We start from the raw sequence: 22354 nt of genomic DNA, 5'->3' as shown, positions 1-22354 counted from the left end.
ATCTATCTATCTATCTATCTATCTATCTATCTATCTATCTATCTATCTATCACGCACGCACACTGGATATAAGGGACAAAAAATGATTTACTTTGTCAGGAGCTATTTTATGTAAATCTTTCAAAAGAAAAACGACTTAAATCAGTTGTTGAATAAGTGTAATATAGCATAATGTGCAAAAAAAAGTAAAGGTCTGAATACTTGTGGCACTATAATAGAAATGTAAAATAAAATAAAAATTTCATTGATCCTTTCTGTACTGTATTGTACATATTTACATGTACAGTATATACACATACACATCTATCAAGGGTTGAGAATTACTTGGGTACGTTTAGTTTGTTTTATATTTTATTATATTCTATGACAATGTGAATTCTTGTCAATATTTCTAGTAATAAATAATTTTTCAAATTTGAGTGGTAAAAAGAATAATTCATTGCTTGCGCGTTGTGTGCATGGAAAACGGTGACAATAGGTAGCATTACTGTCACCTTTGCACATGCAGTACTGAATGTATGGGATGCACTGTACGCGATGACCTTATTTGCAGCTCCCAAGGCTGCACAGGTTCGCCACGATGGCCGCCTGTCCTCCTCTCCTCCCTCATTTTGTGTCCTCTTTCTCTGCAGTGATGTCATCCTGTGGGCCGATCACATGACCTCCGCGTCACTCAATCGCTCTGTGGTTTTGGGGCGTTTCCTCCCTTTCTAACCTCTACGCGAACCAAAAAAAAAAACAAAAATGGATACTGCGGGTTGTTGTGATGTGCAAAGCAATGAAATGCGGCGCCCGGTTTTGTTTCACGCCACTGGTCTTGTTTTGCAGGTCGGAGGCCGAGGTAGCAGCTCGGTTGGCAGAACGCTCTTGAGAGTTTTTGCAAGGAAGAGTAGCTAGGCAGATGGATGGACAGATGGATCTGTGGATAGATGGATGGGTGGACTGATGCATGGATGGATGGATGGGTGAATGCTTTGTTTGACAAACAGACGACAGACAGACAGACAGACAGGAAGTGAAGCCTCTGGAGAACATTCTCTCCTTTTTCTTCCTCCTCCTCTTCCAAGTCAGCAGCTGTGGCGAAGGGAGGGTCGAAGCAGCTGCACTCCGAGAGTAGAATGCTGAAAAGATGGGAGTGGTCCTCTCCTGGCAGCAAAGTGACTGCGGTGCGTCTGGCAGCGAGAACACGACACCCTTCCCCAATGACAGAGCGTGTTTTCCATTGAGCGCAGCACAACGATATTCGCACAGCAGTTCGCCACAGCAGAAAAATTACGAGTATTTTGGGCTTGCAGTGTTGCGTACGAGTATTAGAAAAACAGTATTGTGACATGTTTTCAGTTGTACCTATGAGCTGTAGTCTGGGCAAGTGTACTTTCAATTGCCATTTGTATACAAAGACCATTCTCTGTAATACAGTAGATTTTTGTAACATAACAAACGAGACTAAGATAAATCATTTCAAACTCTTTCCACCTTGAATGTGACAGATAACGTCTACAATTAAATTGACGAGCGACAACGGAAATGGAAGTGAGCTGAACTGAAAATTGAGGAAATGTGGTGGTACGAGTGGGTACACTTACACTTACACTCACAAATAACACGATAATCACATTCAAACTCACGTGAAATTTGAGTCGTTCAATCCCTGCCGCTATTTAAGGTGCCAAAGACTTTATAAATGTTCTAGTCGGGTTGTTTGTAACGTTTTTGTTTTTCATCAAAAGCCCGAAAGTTTCGTGCTATCAGGAACTCATGTTTGAAACAGCTCCTGTCCCCCAAGGCCCCAGTTCTATCTGACGAAAAGCAACCCCCAAAGCATGATGCTGCCAAATTTGGAAGAAAAAAAGTGCAAATACAAGAACTTTTTTTTTTGAGTCGCTTATGAGTGCATTAATGGAGGCATCCACGTCACAGAATCCCAACAGCACCTTCTGTGGGTTTGTTGTCAAGCATGAACCAGGAAGTCTGCTTTATTTTCACTTTTGTTAACAGTTCAGCCTTTGCAGAGGTCACCCTTAGACTGGATTAGGTCATTAGGTTTGCTAAATCAACACCACATTTTTAAGACTTCAGATAAAACAAGAGCAAATAATTTAGCAAAGCGAGTCATCTGATGTAGGGAAAACCGAGAGGAGGGCGCCAAGTGAGCTAATTTAGCCATTTAATGTCTATTTTAAGCTGCATCACATTCAAGGGCAGGACCTTTGGGCAACTTTCTTTTCTTTTGTTGTTAGCAACCGAGGTGTTCAACCCCATGATTTGCCGATGCGTGACTATGCCCTGTTATACGTACAACAACAAGTGAACAAGTGCAACCATTTTGGCGAGGGAGCAGGAAGCAGCCTCGGACTGCAGGGCAGCTGCCGCTGGGTTGCTGCTATTTAAGATGGGTCATGTGACGACCAGATAAAGGCGGTCTTATGCAGATACTGGGGTTGTATCCAGGCAACAGTGCTATTCATCCCCTTAGCAACGGTTCAATCTTGGGAGGAGGATGGGGGAGTTGGGCCATCTGTGCCTGTACATGACTGGACAGGATGACCTCATTTGTCAGCTAAACCCTTTGGAAACAAAGATTGGCCACAAAATCAGTCTGGCACCGCAAACATATGTTGTTTACTTGACAAACCGAAAAAGGGAATAACATTTAAACTGATGGGCTTTTTTTTTTTTTTTTTTTTTTTGCTGAGTGAGGCCAGTTCAAATGGTTGGTAGTGGAAAAAAAAATCTTTATCTAGCCCAGGATCAGATGACGGATAGCCTAATGACAATATTAAGTCAAGCATATGTATTTTATACGGGACTAGATATGTATCAGCAATGTTGTCTACGTGTGAATTTCATTCCGTGCATATAAAATTAGTTACAAAATTCAAATAAAAAGAACAAAAAGTGCCCGGCTTTGTCATATTACTTACTGTCTATCAAGGATAACGTTCCCTCAAGCCATTTGACCATTTATTAGAAATACTTGATAAGGTCTACTACTAGTACCTAGTAATGTCACTAGTGCACACTGTCATTTACTAGCAAGGGTTAGTTGTGTACTAGTAGGCCAAAAGTGGCACAAGGAGTCCAAAATTGCTACAAGTTAGGCAATTCTTCTACTTGTGCACTGGACTGCGTTATTAATTCAAAACGGAGTGTACTATAATGTAGACCATAAGCTCAATATTTTTGATAAGGAGATTACTAGTACGTGCCACACGCCTACGACCTGGGTTTAGTAATGGTACTGGTTCAGCACAGTAGTCACATAGTACAGCTTGTGTACTAGTTGGCCAAAAGTGCCACTAGTAGTGTAACAACTCTTACTAGTAAGATACAGTTGCTCTACTGGGGCACCCTTGTTGTTCTGCTAGTGTGCTGGATTCTCTTACTAGTTAGGACAAAGTGCTAACTACTACACGGACCTTGAGCTAGATATCCATCCATCCATCCATCCATCCATCCATCCATCCATTATCTACCGCTTTTCCGGGTCGGGTCGCGGGGGAAGTAGCTTCAGCAGGGATACCCAGACTTCCCTTTCCCCAGCCACTTCTTCTAGCTCTTCTGAAGGGATCCCGAGGCATTCCCTAGCCAGCCGAGAGACATAGTCTCTCCAGCATGTCTTGGGTCGTCCTCAGGGTCTCTTTCCGGTGGGACATACCCGGAACACCTCACCGGGAAGGCGTCCATCCGTATCAGATGCCACAGCCACCTCATCTGGCTCCTATCAATGGGGAGGTGTAGCGGTTCGAGACTGAGGCCCTCCCGGATGATCAACCCTCTCACCCTATCTCGAAAGGAGAGTCCAAACACCCTGCGGATGAAACTCATTTTGGCCGCTTGTATCCGGGATCTTATTCTTTCGGTCACGATCCACAGCTCATGACCATAGGTGAGGGCAGGAACGTAGATCGACTGGTAAATTGAGAGCTTCGCCTTAAGACTGAGCTCCCTCTTTAACACTACGGAGCGATACAAAGTCCGCATCACTGCAGGCCCTGCACCGATCCGTCTGTCGATCTCATGCTTCATTCTTCCCTCACTCGTGAACAAGACCCCTAGATACTTGAACTCCTCCACTTGTGGAAAGATCTCATCCCCAACCTGGAGAGGGCACGGTTAGAGCTAGATATGAAGAAATGAATAAATGATATTCCTGAAAGCCATTTGTGCATTTACACGATAAATTCGATAGGGAGGCAGTTAGTGTGTGACACATGGCTACAAGTTGGGGTTAGTCGAACTAGTCTGGTCGTCACTGTCCATAGAATCGTTTAAACATTGGTGGACCACCAGGAACCAATCTTTGCCGGTCCCAAGCCCGGATGCAAAATGCGCGGGTTGCATCAGGAAAGGCATTTGCCCAAACAACTGCGCCGAATATATCGTCCGAGTGACTCGTTGTGGTGACAAGTTGAAAATCACAAGTAGGACGCAATCGTTCTATTGGTGCGCCCTGGTTGTTCAACTAGTTTACTACTGTAGTGATATGGATGGAATCAATGGCCAAACGTTTTTCATGACGTTTGCCTCATCTGAGATTCTTCACCGCCGTGCTTCCAACTAACTGTCAGGGCCTGGCTGACTGGAAACATCACGCTGAAATTACGCAGCATTTTCCTCTCAGTTAAACTACGCTTGCTGCACAATGCCGGGTGGGGCCAGGGTGGCGCTTGCGTGACCGCGTTTTAGGCCAGCGAATAGAAAGCTGCGTGTGTTTGAAGGGCAGGCGACTGGCCAATAAGATGAAAGTACTCAAATTCACCGCACCTGCGATCAGCCAATGGGAGCCCAGCAGGCTGCGGCGCAAGGGAGCGCTCATATAAATACCGCGAGAGTCCCCGCGAACGCCATAACGTCTTACATCGACCGCGTTATAGTCGAATTGCAAGACATCACTCAACGGACTTTCTTGTAACCTCCTCCTTTGGCCGCCCAAGTGCAGCAAAATGGTAAGAAATCCTAAGGAAAAAAAAAAAAAAAGACTTCCTCCTGTTTTGCTGACTAGTTGACGCGTTGGCGACCCATCGGTCTCGGATGGGAGCAGCCCCCCGCTAATAGATGGGGGGGGTCCCAATTCCTTTCTAATATTTAAAACGTTTGTTTACTGAGACAATTGCTAATGGCCGGTTCCCACGATATAAGATGTTTGGGCTCCAAAATGACAACTGGGTGCACACGTAGCAAGCGCACTGACTCATATGATTGCTCACGCGGCACTTTAGACTTCTGAGAGACGGACCGGCCATTTTCTACAAGGTCCGATGAATCCGAACAGAATACACTTCTACGTCCCCCTCCGTTTAAAGAGTTTGGATGGGAAAAGATGAGCACACTGCATGACACCCGCCCAGAGACACCCAATCCCGGGAGGAGGGGGAGGAGGAGACGGAGGACGGTGGGGGCTGGTGGTTTGTGATGGGGCGGGTGCTGAGGCAAGGCGTTGTCGCCATGCGGCGGGGCCTTTAAAAAATGCCTGGCAGTAACTTGACACCCATCACCCAACACCATAGGAGCTCTCGTGGAGTTTTTGTAATGTCAGCCATTAATTCTTAAAAGTGGCAAGGGCACAAATTTACTCCATGCTAGACTGGCCCTAAAAAGTTGTCTTAGTTTATTCTAAGAATTACAATGATCCAGTTGTTGATTATCTTAAGGATTAGTAAGTCTCAATTTTAAACCCCCCCCCCCCCAACACACACACACAGCGTGAGTGTATCTCCATCCACGTTGGTCAAGCTGGAGTCCAGATCGGCAATGCATGCTGGGAGCTGTACTGCCTGGAGCACGGCATCCAGCCGGACGGACAGATGCCCAGCGACAAGACAATCGGGGGTGGAGATGATTCCTTCAACACCTTCTTTAGCGAGACTGGAGCTGGCAAACACGTCCCCAGGGCTGTCTTTGTGGATCTGGAGCCCACTGTCATCGGTAAACCCGTCACCCTTGTAGAAATCAGTTTCTGGATGGATCCACAATATGTAACTCATTTATACTGAATCTCCTCAGATGAGGTGCGCACTGGGACCTACCGGCAGCTCTTCCACCCCGAGCAGCTGATCACCGGCAAGGAGGACGCCGCCAACAACTACGCCCGGGGACACTACACAATCGGCAAGGAGATCATTGACCTGGTGCTGGACAGGATCCGCAAACTGGTGCGTAACCTCACAAAGGGTTAACGTGATTGTCCTTTCTTTACCAATTTTTCTAAACACGGTCTTGGGTGAGCTAGAATCTGTCCCAGCTGACGTTGTTTGTATACCAAACACCTGTCAATCGCAGACTGAAGACTCACATGATTGACTAATTCGAAGAAGCTAGCATACGTGCTTTTGGATGGCGTAAGGAATCCAGAGTGCCACAATAACACGTCGCTCGTCTTTTGTTTCCCTAGGCCGACCAGTGCACTGGCCTCCAGGGCTTCTTGGTGTTCCACAGCTTCGGAGGTGGTACCGGCTCAGGTTTTACCTCCCTGCTGATGGAGCGCCTGTCCGTAGATTACGGCAAGAAGTCCAAGCTGGAGTTCTCCATCTACCCGGCTCCCCAGGTGTCCACCGCTGTGGTGGAGCCCTACAACTCCATCCTGACCACTCACACCACCCTCGAGCACTCCGACTGCGCCTTCATGGTCGACAACGAGGCCATCTACGACATCTGCCGCAGGAACCTCGACATCGAGCGTCCGACTTACACCAACTTGAACAGGCTGATTGGTCAGATCGTATCGTCCATTACTGCTTCCCTTCGCTTCGATGGTGCCCTCAATGTTGATCTGACAGAGTTCCAGACCAACTTGGTGCCCTACCCCCGTATCCACTTCCCCTTGGCCACCTACGCCCCGGTCATCTCCGCCGAGAAGGCGTACCACGAGCAGCTCTCGGTGGCAGAAATCACCAATGCCTGCTTTGAGCCCGCCAACCAGATGGTCAAATGTGATCCTCGCCACGGCAAGTACATGGCGTGCTGTCTCCTGTACCGTGGCGACGTAGTGCCCAAAGATGTCAACGCTGCCATCGCCGCCATCAAAACCAAGCGTACCATCCAGTTTGTAGACTGGTGCCCCACTGGTTTCAAGGTGGGCATCAACTACCAGCCTCCCACCGTGGTTCCAGGCGGGGACCTGGCCAAGGTCCAGAGGGCCGTGTGCATGCTGAGCAACACCACCGCCATCGCAGAAGCCTGGGCCCGTCTCGACCACAAGTTTGACCTGATGTACGCCAAGCGCGCCTTCGTGCACTGGTACGTGGGGGAGGGCATGGAGGAGGGAGAGTTCTCCGAGGCCAGAGAAGACATGGCGGCTCTGGAGAAGGATTACGAGGAGGTTGGCGTCGACTCCATTGAAGGTGAAGGAGAGGAGGAAGGAGAAGAATATTAAGGCACTTGATTAGAGGAAATGTTCTCTAAAGCATTCCAATTTTGTGAGTCAGTTGAAAGTGACTTGTATGTCAAGTTTGAATAAAATATGGCATCTTAAGTATTTTTGAGTTTTTAATTTATACCCGCAAATGCACTCCTACTGCTTTATGAAATGCCACATCGGCTCCATATGACGAAATTACGCTCGTCTGTTCACTTTTTAAAGTCTATTTCGCCACCTCGTGGTGGTTATGAGAACAGAGTTTTGACTTATTCCAAGTCAATGGGGCCTTTTTCAATTTCTCCTTTTAGAAACATTTATCTGAGGATAGGGTATGGAAGTAAATAGGTGCCACTAGGATTTGAATTAAAAATGCCACTGAAAATGTTATGATTCAAATATTAGTGGCACACAATTACTTCCATAAAAGGACCCTTGTTCTAGGAGCAGGGGCCATTCAAACTCTTAATCTTGATTGTATTGGGAATTGATGTGATCTTTATTCACTCATCTTTAAAGATGAGATGTATTCAAGACATGCATGAAAATTTAAAAAGTAATCAAATGAAACGGTAATGAACACGCATCAGCAAAAGTTAAGATCTATGGCAAGGTGAGCAAAGATTGGCCACAACAATAGTAACAATGTCTGTACAGAACAAAAGGTGTAAATGTAAAATACAAATGTACAGGGGACACCCTCTTATGCTGCCATGGGATGTGACTGATGCTTGATCAAACTCTACTTAAATGGGAATCAGCATTTGCCTTTCAAGTTTCTCAGAGTAACCCAAAATAAATCTCAGATGTTCACGTTTATTTCCTGGCACTTTTTCTTTCCTTTCTAGCAGAAGCTTGAGGATGTTGCGCTTCTGCTGACTGGTATTTGAAACTGTTCATAACTCCCTCCAGCATTCCATAGTCCCAGGTTCCAGAGGAAGTCGTGCAATGCATGACGTTGCCACCATCACCATGCTTTTCTGTCTGTATGCTGTTATTTTGGTGATATGCAGTGCAGTTTGTGAACAGAAATTTACCTTTTGTAATCATGACTGCAAATTTCAACAAAGGGAGACCTGAGCCACGAGTCAGGCCCCGAACCTTGCAACTTTGAGGCAGGCTTGCTTACCATTAGGCTCCCATGTCACTGTAAAGGCTGTGAATAAATAATATGATGCACTCAACTAGTGGAAAGCAGTGAAAAGTCAATCTAGGTCTCCTCTGTGAGGATATTTACAGTGAAGAAAATAAGTATTTGAACACCCTGCTATATTGCAATTTCTTCCACTTAGAAATCATGGAGGGGTCTTAAATATTGATCGTCGATGCATGTCCACTGTGAGAGAGATCATCTAAAATGAAAAATCCAGAAATCACAATGTATGATTTTTTTTTTAACGATTTGTGTGATACAGTTAAAAAAAAAGTATGTGAACACCTATCAGCTAGAAGTCTGACCCTCAAAGACCTGTTAGTCCCCCTTTCAAAGTCCACCTCCACTCCATGTATAATCCGGAATCGGATGCACCTGTGTGAGGTTGTTAGCTGCATAAAGACACCTGTCCACCCCATACAATCAATAAGACCCGAACTTGTAACATGGCCAAGACCAAAGAGCTGTCCAAAGACACCAGAGACAAAATTGTACAACTCCACAGGGCTGGAAAGGGCTACGGAGAAATTGCCAAGCAGCTTGGTGAAAAAAGGTCCACTGTTGGAGCAATCAGTAGAAAAAAAAGCTAAACGTGACGGTCAATCTCAATCAGGGTGGAGCCCCACACAATATATCACCTCGTGGGGTCTCAATTATCCTCAGAAAGGTGAGGAATCAGCCCAGGACTACACGACAGGACTTGGTCAATGACCTGAAAAGAGCTGGGACCACCGTTTCCAAAGTGACTCTTGGTAATACACTAAGAGGTCATGGTTTGAAATCATGCATGGCACGGAGGGTTCCCCTGCTTAAACCAGCACATGTCAAGGCCCGTCTTAAGTTTGCCAATGACCATTTGGATGATACAGAGGAGTCATGGGAGAAAGTTTCGTGGTCAGATGAGACCAAAATGGAATTTTTTTGTCATCATTCCGCAAACCGTGTTTGGAGGAAGACGAATGATGAGTTCCATTCCAAGAATAACATCCCTACTGTGAAGCATGGGGGTGTTTTTTCTGCAGATGGGAGAGGATGACCGCGGCCAAGTATTATGAAATTTTGGGGAACCTCTTTCCTTCAGTCAGAGCATTGAAGATGGGTCGTGGCTGGGTCTTTCAACATGACAATGACCTGAAGCACACACACAGCCATGAAAACCAAGGAGTGGCTCCATAAGAAGCATATCAAGCCAGTCTCCAAACCCAATGGAAAATCTTTGGAGGGAGCTGAAACTCCTTATTTCGACAGTCAGTCGAGGCAGACAGTCCAGAAACCTGTCTGATCTAGAGAAGTTTTGCGTGGAGGAGTGGGCCAAAATCCCTCCTGCAGTGTGTGCAAACCTGGTGAACAACTACAGGAAAAGTTTGGCCTCTGTAATTGCAAACAAAGGCTACCGTAACAAATATTAACATTGGTTTTCTCAGGTGTTCAAATACGTATTTGCAGCTGTATCACACAAATAAATTGTTAAAAAAAATCATGGATTGTGATTTCTGGATTTTCTTTGTAGATTATCTCTCTCACAGTGGACATGCACCGACGATGAATATTTAACAAAAAAAAAAAAAAAAAACAATCATTGGGAGGTTTGAAATGATATTGTGATGGTTTATGGCAACTGTCATTTTTGTCAACTATTGAGGTAAGTTAAAGAAAAAGATCGTTTGCATCATAATTTGGAATCCAGTGTAAAGCATTTGACTGGGGGGGAAATGCCATAATTGCATGAACTTGTAATATCGCAGGGTGTTCAAATACTTATTTTCTTCACTGTAAATATCATCACAGAGGTGCGAGCAATTGCTTGGTTGCGATCAGAAAAACAAGAACTGTTTTTGTAGGTTTTAAGGTGTGTTAGCTCCACCAGCAGCAAGCACAAGTAACTTAGCTAGCAAACAGCACTAGAGGCCAGTAGAGCGACACGACTGTGCAAGCGCGTTGACTTGAAACTGCATTTGTGTTTCATCCATCCATTCTCTGTTCTGCTTCTCCTCACGTGGGTCGCGGGTGTGCAGGAGCCCATCCCAGCTATCTTCAGGCAGAGGTGGGTTACACCCTAAACTGGATGCCAGCCAATCACAGGGCACATAGAAGCAAACAACAATTTGCAATCACATGGATGCACAGTTTAGAGTCGTCGAATGTCCATGTTTTTGGGATGTGGGATGAAACCGGAGTGCCCGGAGGAAAGCCACGCAGGCACTGGGAGAACAGTTTTGTTCCCAGAAGTCCCTGCTATTGTTTCTATTGCATCCTGAGTTTCTTTTTGCCTTTTGTTTCTATTTGTTTATTGTTTCCCAGCATTGTTATGATTTTTTTGGTTTTGTTTACGTATTTTCTGCGTTGTTTGTATTTCATAGCTCCCTGTTAAGTGTTCAATAAATCAAATCAACTAAATCTGTTCATCTGGGTTAATCTTAGATGTTTATTTGTGAGCTGCTCATTTGAACACCATTCAGCGTTCAAGATTGCAAAGTGACGCGGAACCACCGTAAACGTAGCCTCCGTCTTGACGTCGGACACCTCGAAGAGGGCGCATGCCGAACAATAGGCTTTTGTTTCTCTCTGGTGCTTCTTTTTGTCGCACGTCACATGCAGGACAATGACTTTTCTGTGTGAGTGACAAGAATGTCCCCCTTTATTGAGAGACCCCCACTCGCACATTCCTCTGTCGTGCGATGCCCACACCGGGCGGCACTGAGGCCGCAAGCCCTACAAGGCCGCTCCACCACTTGCGCGCCTCGCAGAACACTAAAAACGCGGTGCAACCACATTTTTTCTAGTTCTTCCTTCAGTTCTTTTTTTTTTTAGATGATCCATCAGTCAGGATCGCTCCGTCTATCGCCACAATATCAGGCAGGTTGGCCATCACCAGTTTGGCAGTCTGAATCCGGAAGTCAAACAGGATCTTGGCCTGGTCGCTCTCAAACACCTTTCGGTGTTGTCTGCCATCTTGATTCTGGAATCTTCAGTCCATATTTGGGTATCCCGCTCCTTGATATCTGGTTATCAAAACTTGGGATCAAATCAAATTCCCAAAAAGTGCATCGTAGGTTAATTGAAAATTGTAAATTGCTTGTAGGGGGTGAAAGTGAGTGCGATTGGTTGATTGTTTATACATGCCCTAAGATTGACTGGCCAGAGTTAGGTGGGATAGGGACAACCACGACCCAAGTGAGGATCAGTGGCATATACCTGTACGCATGTTCTGAATTGGACACATGTCATAACGTGCTTTGAATGCACGTATGAAATTTGCAGGGTTCAGTAACCCGATGACCAAGGTGAAGAAAAACTCTGCCTCAGTAAAAAAAAGAGAATGTCAAGGACAACCTGCAGAGGGCACCGGTGACCCTCCTGAACGTGATGTCACAGATTTGACACAGTAGTCTACAGCAAATGATTTCGAACCAAATTTATTCATTCTCTTTTCCGCGTGTTCTCACGAGTGTCGCAGGTGCGCTAGAGCTATTCCCGACTGACTTTTGGGCCACAGATGGGGTGCACCCGGAACTGGTCGCCGCCCAATCACAGCGTGCGTGTGAACTCACAACCATTCACACCCATCCACAGGGAAATTTTAAGTCTTTATTTCACCCAACCATCCATGTGTTTAGTATGTAGCAGGGGACTGGAGTACCTGGAGAAAACCCAAGCGGGCACTGAGAGAAGATGCAAACCTCATCGAGAGCACGCATTTGAATTCATGACCTTTAAACTGTGAGGCGGAGGTGCTAACCAGTTTGGAACTAAGGTGGTTTACATACTGGACTGATTCTCAGCCCATCTCAGGGCACAAAGGCAATCTAACATTCACACTCACATTCGTCACTGAGAGGGAACTGAGTCAGTGACTTGGAAATCTCGATGGCTGGTTTTCACTGACGTCACATTTTACCCATACACCACTGCGTGCTGCCATTTAACCTCCCTACTTAACGCGTACCAGTGTTGTAGACTCCGTAATGGTCTCCGTTACTGTTTGTGCTTTTGGGTTTCACGGGCATCTCGGGACTCAAGTACACAAGAGAGGACTTGCTAACCATCAGAGAACCTTCTTCTGACTTTTCTTCGACAATTCTTGCCAATTCGCTGAAGCTTTTTCCAGAGTTACTAGTTGGCACGCTCTTCTAAACCTCGCGATCCGGTACACAAGTCCTGCTGTGTAAGCGGGGACACCGTCTAACGCTTCTGACGAAAGACTTTAGATGTTCTGCGGCTCCGTGCTTCACGGAGACTTGGCTTTGTGGACGATTGCCCGACACTGCTATCCCCCGCTGCCCGGCTTCGAACTCCATCGTGCTGATATGTCGCCGAGCTAAGCTAACAAGCTTAATCGATACTCTTTTCAGAAGGCCAACATGACAGTTAAGATCCTTTTTTGTTAGTCACTTGAAAGATTTGAGAATTTTGTGAAATACTGGATTTGTTTATTCTTTAGTCTTTGTGCCATTATCATCAAATTTTAAACAAATAAACATTTTGCCTTCCTTGTGGTGAACTAATATAGAGGTATAAATGGAGTTTGCCACAATATTAAAAAAATAACATTCCACCACCTTTCGTTTTCTGTCTTAGCATACAGGTAAGTGCCCATATATTTATTGTTAGCACTATGCTAACACGGAAAATGAAAGGCGGTGGAATATGCTTTTATATCAACGAGGTATGGTGCACACGGACGTTACAGAGCTCACCACACACTGCAGTTATTTGGGTTAGCTACAACAACCTAACTATAAAAAATAAGACTGAATTAACCATTTACGAACTGTCTTGAGCAGACAAATGTCCGATCCCACTGCTCCTCCTTCGTGATTTTTGTCACATAGCGTAAAAGATCGAGGGCACAATACTGTGCCTATGTGACGCAGCCCCGAGTCCTGTGATGTGCGTATGCCAGGTAGCCTAATAGTCAGTCTGAGCTTCATGTGCTGTCGGTCACATCTTCAATAATTGCAGTTAGAAACATAATGTCGTCCACCTTGCGCATGTATGAGCAACGGAGCTCAGGGATAAAAAATGGCCGCCGTTCGAGGCAGCACAACGGGTGACGTCACGTGAAAACAACCCACATAACCAATAAATTCTGTTTTGGAAAAAAAATAGATTTAACCAAAGGGACACAGTAGAGGCATATGTATTTGAGTGAACATAATTAAGTAGAGTACTTTGTTTCTCCTCACCACTGACAGCAAACAATCACATCCACACGCTTGCGTTTATTCCCGCCCGAAATTTCTTACGAGCCAAGACAAAGCGGGCAGAGAATGTTCTCCGAAATCCACAGGAAAAAGCACCAGGAAGCATCGGGAACACTTGAAGGCAGAGCGGAACACGTCCGGGAAACTCCAGCGTGTCCTCGCAGGCATCCAACGGACTGTTTTTGTTTTTGTGTCTCCTCCAGGCCCGGCCGGGAGAGGCGCCATCGCTGACTCAGATATGTTGGCTCTCCTCTGTACACCCCTTTCTTCTTTTTTTTTTTTCATCTTCACATTTCTCCTCATTGCTTCCTTGTTTTCCACATACGCTCGATATTGTCTCAAAGTTTCCTGGACTGCTATGAGCTGGGGGGGGGGGGGGGGGCTTGTCTATCTCCAAGAGGGTGAAGCAACGTGAAGCTTTGGAAGATACTTGTGGCATTCTGGAAAAGAAAATGCCCAATATTACAACCGCAGCTGCCACTCAGCTGCAAAAGGGATGATGACGGCCACACTCGAGCGTGCTGAAGGAATTCAATCTTCTGTCTCGTCATCGGTGAAGCTGCTGCTTTGCGGACTTCTTTCAAATTCAAAATTTATCTCGCAGTCAGGGGCGCCACGTGGGAGTGGCCAGAGGTGACGCCCCCCCACAGCCGCCCGTCATCAAATCCCTTCAGCCACCCCGCTCAAAAACTTCTGACGGCGCTCTTGATCTTAGTCCAAAGTGGAGTACACGAAACCATGCACCTTTCCTGAGGATCTGACGACTGCGCCGAAGTCCTCGGCCACCTTTGGATTTGAAAATTTGAAGAGAAAAACCTCTGAGGTCAACTTCAGATTTTTTCCCCGATGTCCAAACAATGTTTGAAAAGGAAAAAAAAAAATAAATATTAGAAATGATATTTTCCGGGGCCAAACTTGCATCATCGTCATACTCGTTATGTAATGCTTGTTATGTAATGTTACCGTTCTTAACTGTTATACCAGTGTAAAAACAAGCGGTGTCAATTTTAAAAGGCAATAACAAGTTTTGTTTAGATTTTTTTTAGTCTTAATGGGGAAGTACAGTATTATGGAAAACAGACTTTTGTGTGATCGGACTGACAAGTTTTTCAAGACATGAACCAATGTTTTTTTTTTTTGGGGGGGGGGGGGCTTGACTTGTGAGCAATGACTTGAGTTACAAGTGAGCTTCTGGGCCTCCAGTTAAGTGAAAAAAGTCTTCCTGCGATCGCCTTTCAGTCTTGAGCGCTTTGATCTGGACTATTTCCTTTCCTTTCCCTTTTTGTTCCCTGAGTAATTTGCATCCTATCCTGTCCTGCGTTCCAGTTTTACTCCGTACTTCGCCCTGTAGGATTTACTTGTTTTTTTTTGGTCCTACTGAGTTTTGGCATCTTCCTGGTGAGCCTACTTGCTCCCTCGTTCCATTGTGGTTCTTTGCTAGTTTTTGGTTATTTTTTTCCTACCTGTTTGGTAGTTCTATTTGTTCCCCAGTTTTTGCTTTTTTAGTATGTTAGAGGGTTTTTATGTTACTTTATTTTTTTGGCAACTACATTACTGCTGGCGGCACGGTGGCTCAGCTGGAAAGCGCTGGCCTCATGGTTCTGAGGTCCCAGGTTCAATCCTGGATCCGCCTGTGTGGAGTTTGCATGTTCTCTCCGTGCCTGCGCGGGTTTTCTCCGGGCGCATCCCAAAAACACGCAACATTATTTGGACACTCTAAATTGCCCCCCGGTGTGATTGTGAGTGCCGCTGTTTGTCTCCATGTGTCCTGCGATTGGCTGGCAACCAATTCAGGGTGTACCCTGCCTCCTGCCCGTTGACAGCTGGGATAGGCTCTGGCCCTTGTGAGGATAAGCGGCTATGAAGATGGATGGATACATTACTACTGCATTCTATTACTGCTTTGTCGCAAACTGTCTTATAATTATCCATCCATTCATCCATTTTCTTCGCCGCTTATCCTCACGAGGGTCGCGGGGAGTGCTGGAGCCTATCCCAGCTGTCAACGGGCAGGGGGTGGGGTACACCCTGAACTGGTTTTCAGTCACTCGCAGGCCACATATCGACACCGTCACTGAGTGGGAACTGAAACCAGGTTGCCGGGACCAAAGTCAGGCGAGTGCACCACTACAACGTCAGTGACTTTCTTATACTGTAATTCCATTTTTACAAAATTGTGTTATTTTTCCTTGTCAAAAAATTTAACGAAAGATTTTGATTTGCGATATGAGAGAGAGATAAGAGTTGAGTGGTATGAATGAATGAAAATGAAACCCTTTATCAGAGTGTCAATTCCTGCCCAACTTCAACAGAAAGAACTCATTGGATCAAGTGTTCTAATTCCTTGTCATGGTAACTTTTGGGTCTTATTAGCTACGAGCTATCCATCCATCCATCCATCCATCCATCCATCCATCCATCATCCATCCATCCATCCATCCATCCATCCATCCATCCATCCATCCATCCATCCATCCATCCATCTATCCATCCATCCCTTTTCTGGACAGTTTCTCTTCATTTGCATCTGGGGTGAGCTGGAGCCCATCCCAGCAAACTTTGGGCGAGTTAACTGCAGAGCACGCACATATTAAAAACAACCACATTCAGAATTATGGACAAGTTTGAGTTGTTCATTAACCTTAGGCACATGTTTTTGGGATGTGGGAAGAAGACAAAAAACACACCCAAGCATAAGGAGAACACGCAAACCCCAGACAAGGAAGTCTGCAAATGATATTTGAAGCCAGAACCTCAAACATGTGAGGCAGATGTGCTTGTTCGCCATATAACCAGCCAAAAGCTATTTTCGTAACAATTTGACAAACTCCAATGAGAAAATATTTCTTATTGAATTATTGAATACGAATATCCACTCTTGAATTGAAAAACTGATGAGAAGGAAATCTTCCATGTTGCGCCAATAAGACACGTTTATGTGATCTTGGCCCAAAAAAGCGGGTTCTGCGTGTATCCTTGCTCCTCTTTCTACAAAGCGAGGCATTTTTGTGGAGGCATCCCGAATAGCAACACAACACTGCTTGTAGCGGACTCATCTTTTTGCCCACTCCCGTATTTTATGAAACCCAACATCGTCGAAAACTTTCCCCTCCACTCTTTTGAGTGTTTCTTGGAAAAAGAATACACTACATCCCAGCTGGCTCCATCGTCTCGGCATTTCCGAGAGCCCGTGACTCAATATCCTCTCCGTTCCTGGACAAACGGTGCAGCTCGCGGCATTCGTGAAGGCCCGGCCCCTCCGCCGCAGCTGCCATGTTGGAGTCATTTTGCTCCGACATGAATTGTGGGGAGGGGGCCGTACCATAGGACAATGTGCTCCGCTTTCACACCATGTGGACGTTTCATTTGTTCTGTCATGTGTCTGCCTTTAAAGGCAGGAAGAGGAACGGAGGCTGTCACAAACCTGATCAGAAACATCTGTCATGTATATTTTTTATTTTAACCAAGTGACATCTCAGCAAACTCTGTCCTTGTGCGCGAAAACATTTCAAAGTGAGCCTTTTGTATTTTGAGATCGACCCCATGACACTTCCTGCTATTGTCTTTGAAGCCTTTTTTTTTTTCATAAACGCACACATACGAGCACGCCCACGTCACGCACATAAAACAGCCTCGATGCGTAGCACAAGGATATCTGGTGCCTTCCAGATGGGCCTTGAAATCCTCGTGTTGACTTTGCTGATATCGCCCAAACCCACGAGACATAAAGATAGGAACACTTGCGCAGTATAATGAGTTTCAAAACGGGTGTTGTGCCCACATTGAAACCCGCATTCAAACATGAGATATTTACAAAGACGCTACACAGACCGTAGTGCTAAAGCTAGCACTGCGCTAGCGCTAACAGGACTGGTTAAAATAAAACTTACCGGTAAATATCACTGAGACACACCAGTATCACAGCAGCAACACGCTAGGACAGCGCAAACGCTGGCGCAGCGCTAACAGGGCCGGTAAAAGTCACTTCCTCGGCACATATATTCCACCAGTCTCATTTCCTTACCTTTTCCACTCGAGTGCCCCTCGCGGCCGTTAGAAAAAATTGCACTAATTAGTCCCATCACCGCATAAACTGCAGGGTTGAAAGCATGTGAAAAGAGTCACGCCTTGTAGGGCGGAAATTACGGTATGTTGTAAAACTAAACTTTACCAACGTGAAATTTGTCTCTTGGATATTTAAGAGGTAATAGCCACTATTTTAAGGTTTCCAACAAGTCATTCGCAAGCGTGCGTGCGTGCAAACATTGTAAAACCATTTGGAAAAAGGCAGATGCTTGATAACATGCAATCTGCATCCGTACACATTTTGGAGAAGGACTCACGTCACAAGTACACACAAAACAAACGGCACGCAAACATCATCATCATTGCTTTTTTTTTTTTTTTTTTTTTTTTTGTGTATCAACCCGGCTTCCACTACACAAGTTGGCACGACAAATGTGTAAAGTAGCTGTAGTAAATCTAACACAGCTTTTGGTTTGACGTCACATGAGGACAGCGGACAACATTGATCGTTGAGAGCGCTTGAGGGTTTGCCGGAAAAGCTGAGGCAGCACTTTGGTTTCCTCTTGTCAGTCCAAAAGTCTTCTTGGGACCTCGCAACTTCAACAACTTTTGTTTGAAGTGCTCGTTTGCTGTCAGAACCTCAAAATTTTAACCACAGAATCTCATTGATATGTCTAATTTCTTGTCAGAGGAAGAACGCTCTTGATTTTCACCCAGCAGTAGTTACAAAAAGGGTTCAAATCTGGCCTCAGGGCTTCTAGAATGGAATTTAAATGTTCTCACTGCGCTTGGGTGGCTTTTCCCCAGGTAGTCCAGCTTCGTCCCGCATTCTCTTAACTGAAGACTCTAAATTGTCCATAGGTGTGATATGTGGGTGCGACTGTTGTCTGTCTTCATGTGCCCTGCGATTGGCTGGCAACCAGTTCAGAGTGTACCCCGCCTCCTGCCCGTTGACGACTGGGAAATGCTCCAGCACTCCCACGACCCTTACGAGGATAAGCAGCTAAGAAAATGGATCGGCTCATACCACCAATGTTACAAAGGTGGCATGTGAAAGAATCACTGAATTAAATGTTCAAATCATTCCATTTTCTGAGCCGCTTATCCTCACAAGGGTCGGGGGAGCGCTGGAGCGTATCCCAGCTGTCACTACCTTTAGTTTTTCTTTTTTTAATCCACTACATTACATTTGATAAGGACAGTTCGATTATATTTAACTTTAGAGTACAACGTATTTGCATTTTATCTTGCACCAATTTCTTTTGAAACATTTAACACCCGGTATGTTCTCCGTGACTGGCTGGCGACCACTCAACAGTGTACGCCGCCTTCCACTCAAAATGAGATGAAATCAGCTCCAAATGAGAACGAGCTGTATAGAAAATGGTCAATTTTGTGGAACAACAATTCCATTTCCTCCCACCGAGACACGGGGGGGCTTATCTACTGAAGTGCAAGTGCGGACATAGTACTTAATAAACGCAAGGCCTTTTTTAGAGAGGAGGCCATTTTCTGTACAAATGTATTACAAAAATATTCAGCGCTTATATTTATAAAGGTTGCAGGCCAATCCCAGCCAATCACAGGCCACCTGGAGTATACAAAACAGCCATTTCGATTCACAATCACACCTATGGACAGTTTAGAGCAGGGGTGTGAAACTCGTTTTTCTCGCGGGCCACGTTGTTGTTCCGGTTTCCCCCAGAGGGCCATTATGACTGTGAAACAAAAATATTTAGTCATCTCATCATATTAACGTCATCAATTTGTGAACTAGTTTTGGAATCAGATAATAATCATCAAGGGTTATCTGTTTTTCAACTATTCACGTTAGGTAACACAAGAGTGGTTGTGATAACTCAACTTTATCATTGATGATATATGACAATTGGAAATTTTGGTCCAGATTTTTACAACAATCACGGAAATTGACACTCTAGATTTGGCTTTGTGGGCCACATAAAAACATGCGGTGGGCCAGATCTGGCCCCTGGGCCTTGAGTTTGACATCTGTGCTTTAGTGTCGTCAATAAAAGCAGAGTACTTGGAAAAAACATTTCAAATGTATCTGTACACAGAATCTCCTCACAGGAAGGCCCGAGCCAAGATTTTAACCCAGAACAAGCAACTGTGGGGCAAATCACTGGTGTACCTTGCTAACACCATGTTTTAATAATGTACTTTTTCCCCCTTAAATCTACTGAATATATTTACCGTACCGATATTTTATCATGACATCAGGTCATGTTTAGTCAACTGTGATGGGCGCGAGCCCGTGACCCGAATGAGGATAAGCACGAAAGCAAATGGACAGACAGGAAGCAATTATGTTTGTTTGTTTGGTTGTTTTTTTTTACATTTAATTTAGTCCACAAATACTGTGTTGATTTCAAGCTGTATCCGACATCGAACGGCACTGTCAGCTGAAAATTGTATCGTCACGTTTGTGGGAATGTTTGATTTCCAAGCCCTTTAGTTTTTCAATGCTACTCAACACAAGATGGCGAACTTGTTTTAGAATTTCACCAATTCACCTCTCGACTGGTCACTAATTATTACAGGGGTTATTGTGCGCTATTGACTTGACTGTCCACCTAAGCATCTTTCAAGGAGGATTCGTACCTTCATGACAGAGCAAAAATCGCATTGATGTTGTCCCATTTTGAGAAAATCTGGCCAAGGTCACTCAGGCAGCTAACAGTTGTTCCTTCCTTCGAATGTCGCACGTGTGTGCAACCCGCTTTTTATTGCTCTAACAGTCAACTGTTTCAAAGCTTGTTCCTTGTTTGTTCGTTTTATTGCACCCCGTCGCCATGAAACCATGTATGCACATATATATATATATATATATATATATATATATATATATATATATAATATATATATATATATATATATATATATATATATATTTTTTTTTTTTTTCCCCCTTTTTATCTCATCTTTATGGCAGATATCCGGACACACTGGTCGCACACATCCTGCACGTCACGTCGTGCCAAATCCCAGAAACTAAGACACAATACTGCAGCGCAACTTCGCTCCTTATTTCAGAAATGAAAGAGATATGTAAATAATTGCAAAAAAGATGTGAATCAGTGACCAGAACCGATGGTTATTTGCTCTAAATGGAAGTTTATGAAGAGAAATGTAGACTCAGCTAATTTGTTAGCAGCCTATTGTTAGCATTTCTTCACTTTCTGTTGAAGAAATAATACTTTTACATGTGAAGAGACAAAAGCTATAATAAGAACAGCATTTTATTCATTTTTTTAAACATCCATCCATGCATTTCGTATACTATACTGCTTTACCTGTCTGAAGCGTGAGGAATTTGTGTACATGAATAAAACGGAGCACAAACGCTCAACAATGTCCTTGTTTCAGAGACGTTCTCAGGCTTTTGCGCTTCACTGCAACGTAACGACCTAAAACCCATTTTTAGGCAGGCGTTTTAGCCCCGCTGTCCTCACAGCTGCTCGTGCAGGTCACCAAATTCCTCAAGTGGGCGATCGAGCCAATGTGGGAACCTTATTTTTGTGAGTGGATCAAGCGAAGCCGCGCTCGTTTATCTGCCCTTCATTTGTCTTAGGTCAACAGCTGAGCTTTCACTGCAGGGTGCCATTCAAACATTCACAAAAGTGTTCTGGACTAGTGCCCCCCACCCCACCCCAACCCGCACCCCAACACTAGCACCTCCTAAAAGTCCCATTCAGATGTAATGAAAACAATTACTTGGCCAATCAGTCCTTCGTTAGTGTGCAGCACTAACACCTCGCTGCATTGTCTGTGTTAATATGCAAAGAAAAGTGTTGATGATGCCATTAAGTGGGGATGGAAAGAGAGGTGTGTGTGGAGGGGGGGGGGGGCAAACACATGGCCGCATACCGTCCCTTTGCCATGGATTGGTCGGCCCTGCTGACGAAAGGGCTCGACGGTGCTCAACCAAGCGAGCGAGCAAGCGGCGTGACCTCGCGGGTCATCCGACATTGAAAAGCCTGCCTCCAAAACAGACACACACACACAGAGGCAGGCCATGGGAATACGGTTGAAGAGGAATTGCGAGCTGGAAGAAAGAAAGTGGTTGTGGTCGGAATTCGGGGTCATGCCTTTCTCTCCACATTCCTCCTCATCCTCAGGACAATAAAGCGTGTCAGTGCTGATACAACAGCCTCCATTCTGCTCACCTCACATGCATTAACCTCCCCACCCCCCTTGATCCATCGCTCACTCAACTCTGATGATGGCGACCACGTGCAGGAATATATTCAAGCGCCTCACATGTGACGCTCCACCCACCAGTTTGCAAATTGTACACAAACGTAGAAATGCAAACGCACGGTTGTAGACCATCGCAATGGATCCAACTGGTCGTCTTCCTATTGTTTACGAGCTCCTCTAATAGAGCCCGTGCACCTACGTCACCAAAGTCACATGACGCCATATTGACGGTCAAGCTAAATATTGTTCAATGCTAAGTCGGTTGGAGAGGGCACGAGAATACGTCTAAACATTGAGAACGGGATAATAAACGAAGGTACGCGAAAAAATGAGAGACGCTTGACATAGAAGACCCATATTTAATGCCGCAGTCGATGTTTTCGCTGATAAGAA

General features: G+C 45.0%; 1 protein-coding gene across 1 annotated transcript; it reads left to right on the top strand.

The window, feature by feature from the left end:
• The first annotated feature begins 4795 nt into the window (after window positions 1-4795).
• LOC133510878 (tubulin alpha-1A chain) lies at window positions 4796-7477 on the top strand. The gene is made up of 4 exons (XM_061839328.1): window positions 4796-4949; window positions 5706-5928; window positions 6007-6155; window positions 6395-7477. Exons 1-4 carry the CDS (start codon window positions 4947-4949, stop codon window positions 7373-7375), a joined length of 1356 nt encoding a protein of 451 aa, XP_061695312.1. The 5' UTR covers window positions 4796-4946; the 3' UTR covers window positions 7376-7477.
• The last annotated feature ends 14877 nt before the right edge of the window (window positions 7478-22354 follow it).

This window comes from Syngnathoides biaculeatus, chromosome 2 (genome assembly GCF_019802595.1).
Source record: "Syngnathoides biaculeatus isolate LvHL_M chromosome 2, ASM1980259v1, whole genome shotgun sequence".
Taxonomy (NCBI): Eukaryota; Metazoa; Chordata; class Actinopteri; order Syngnathiformes; family Syngnathidae; genus Syngnathoides; species Syngnathoides biaculeatus.
This window is presented reverse-complemented; position numbering and strand designations above follow the sequence as displayed.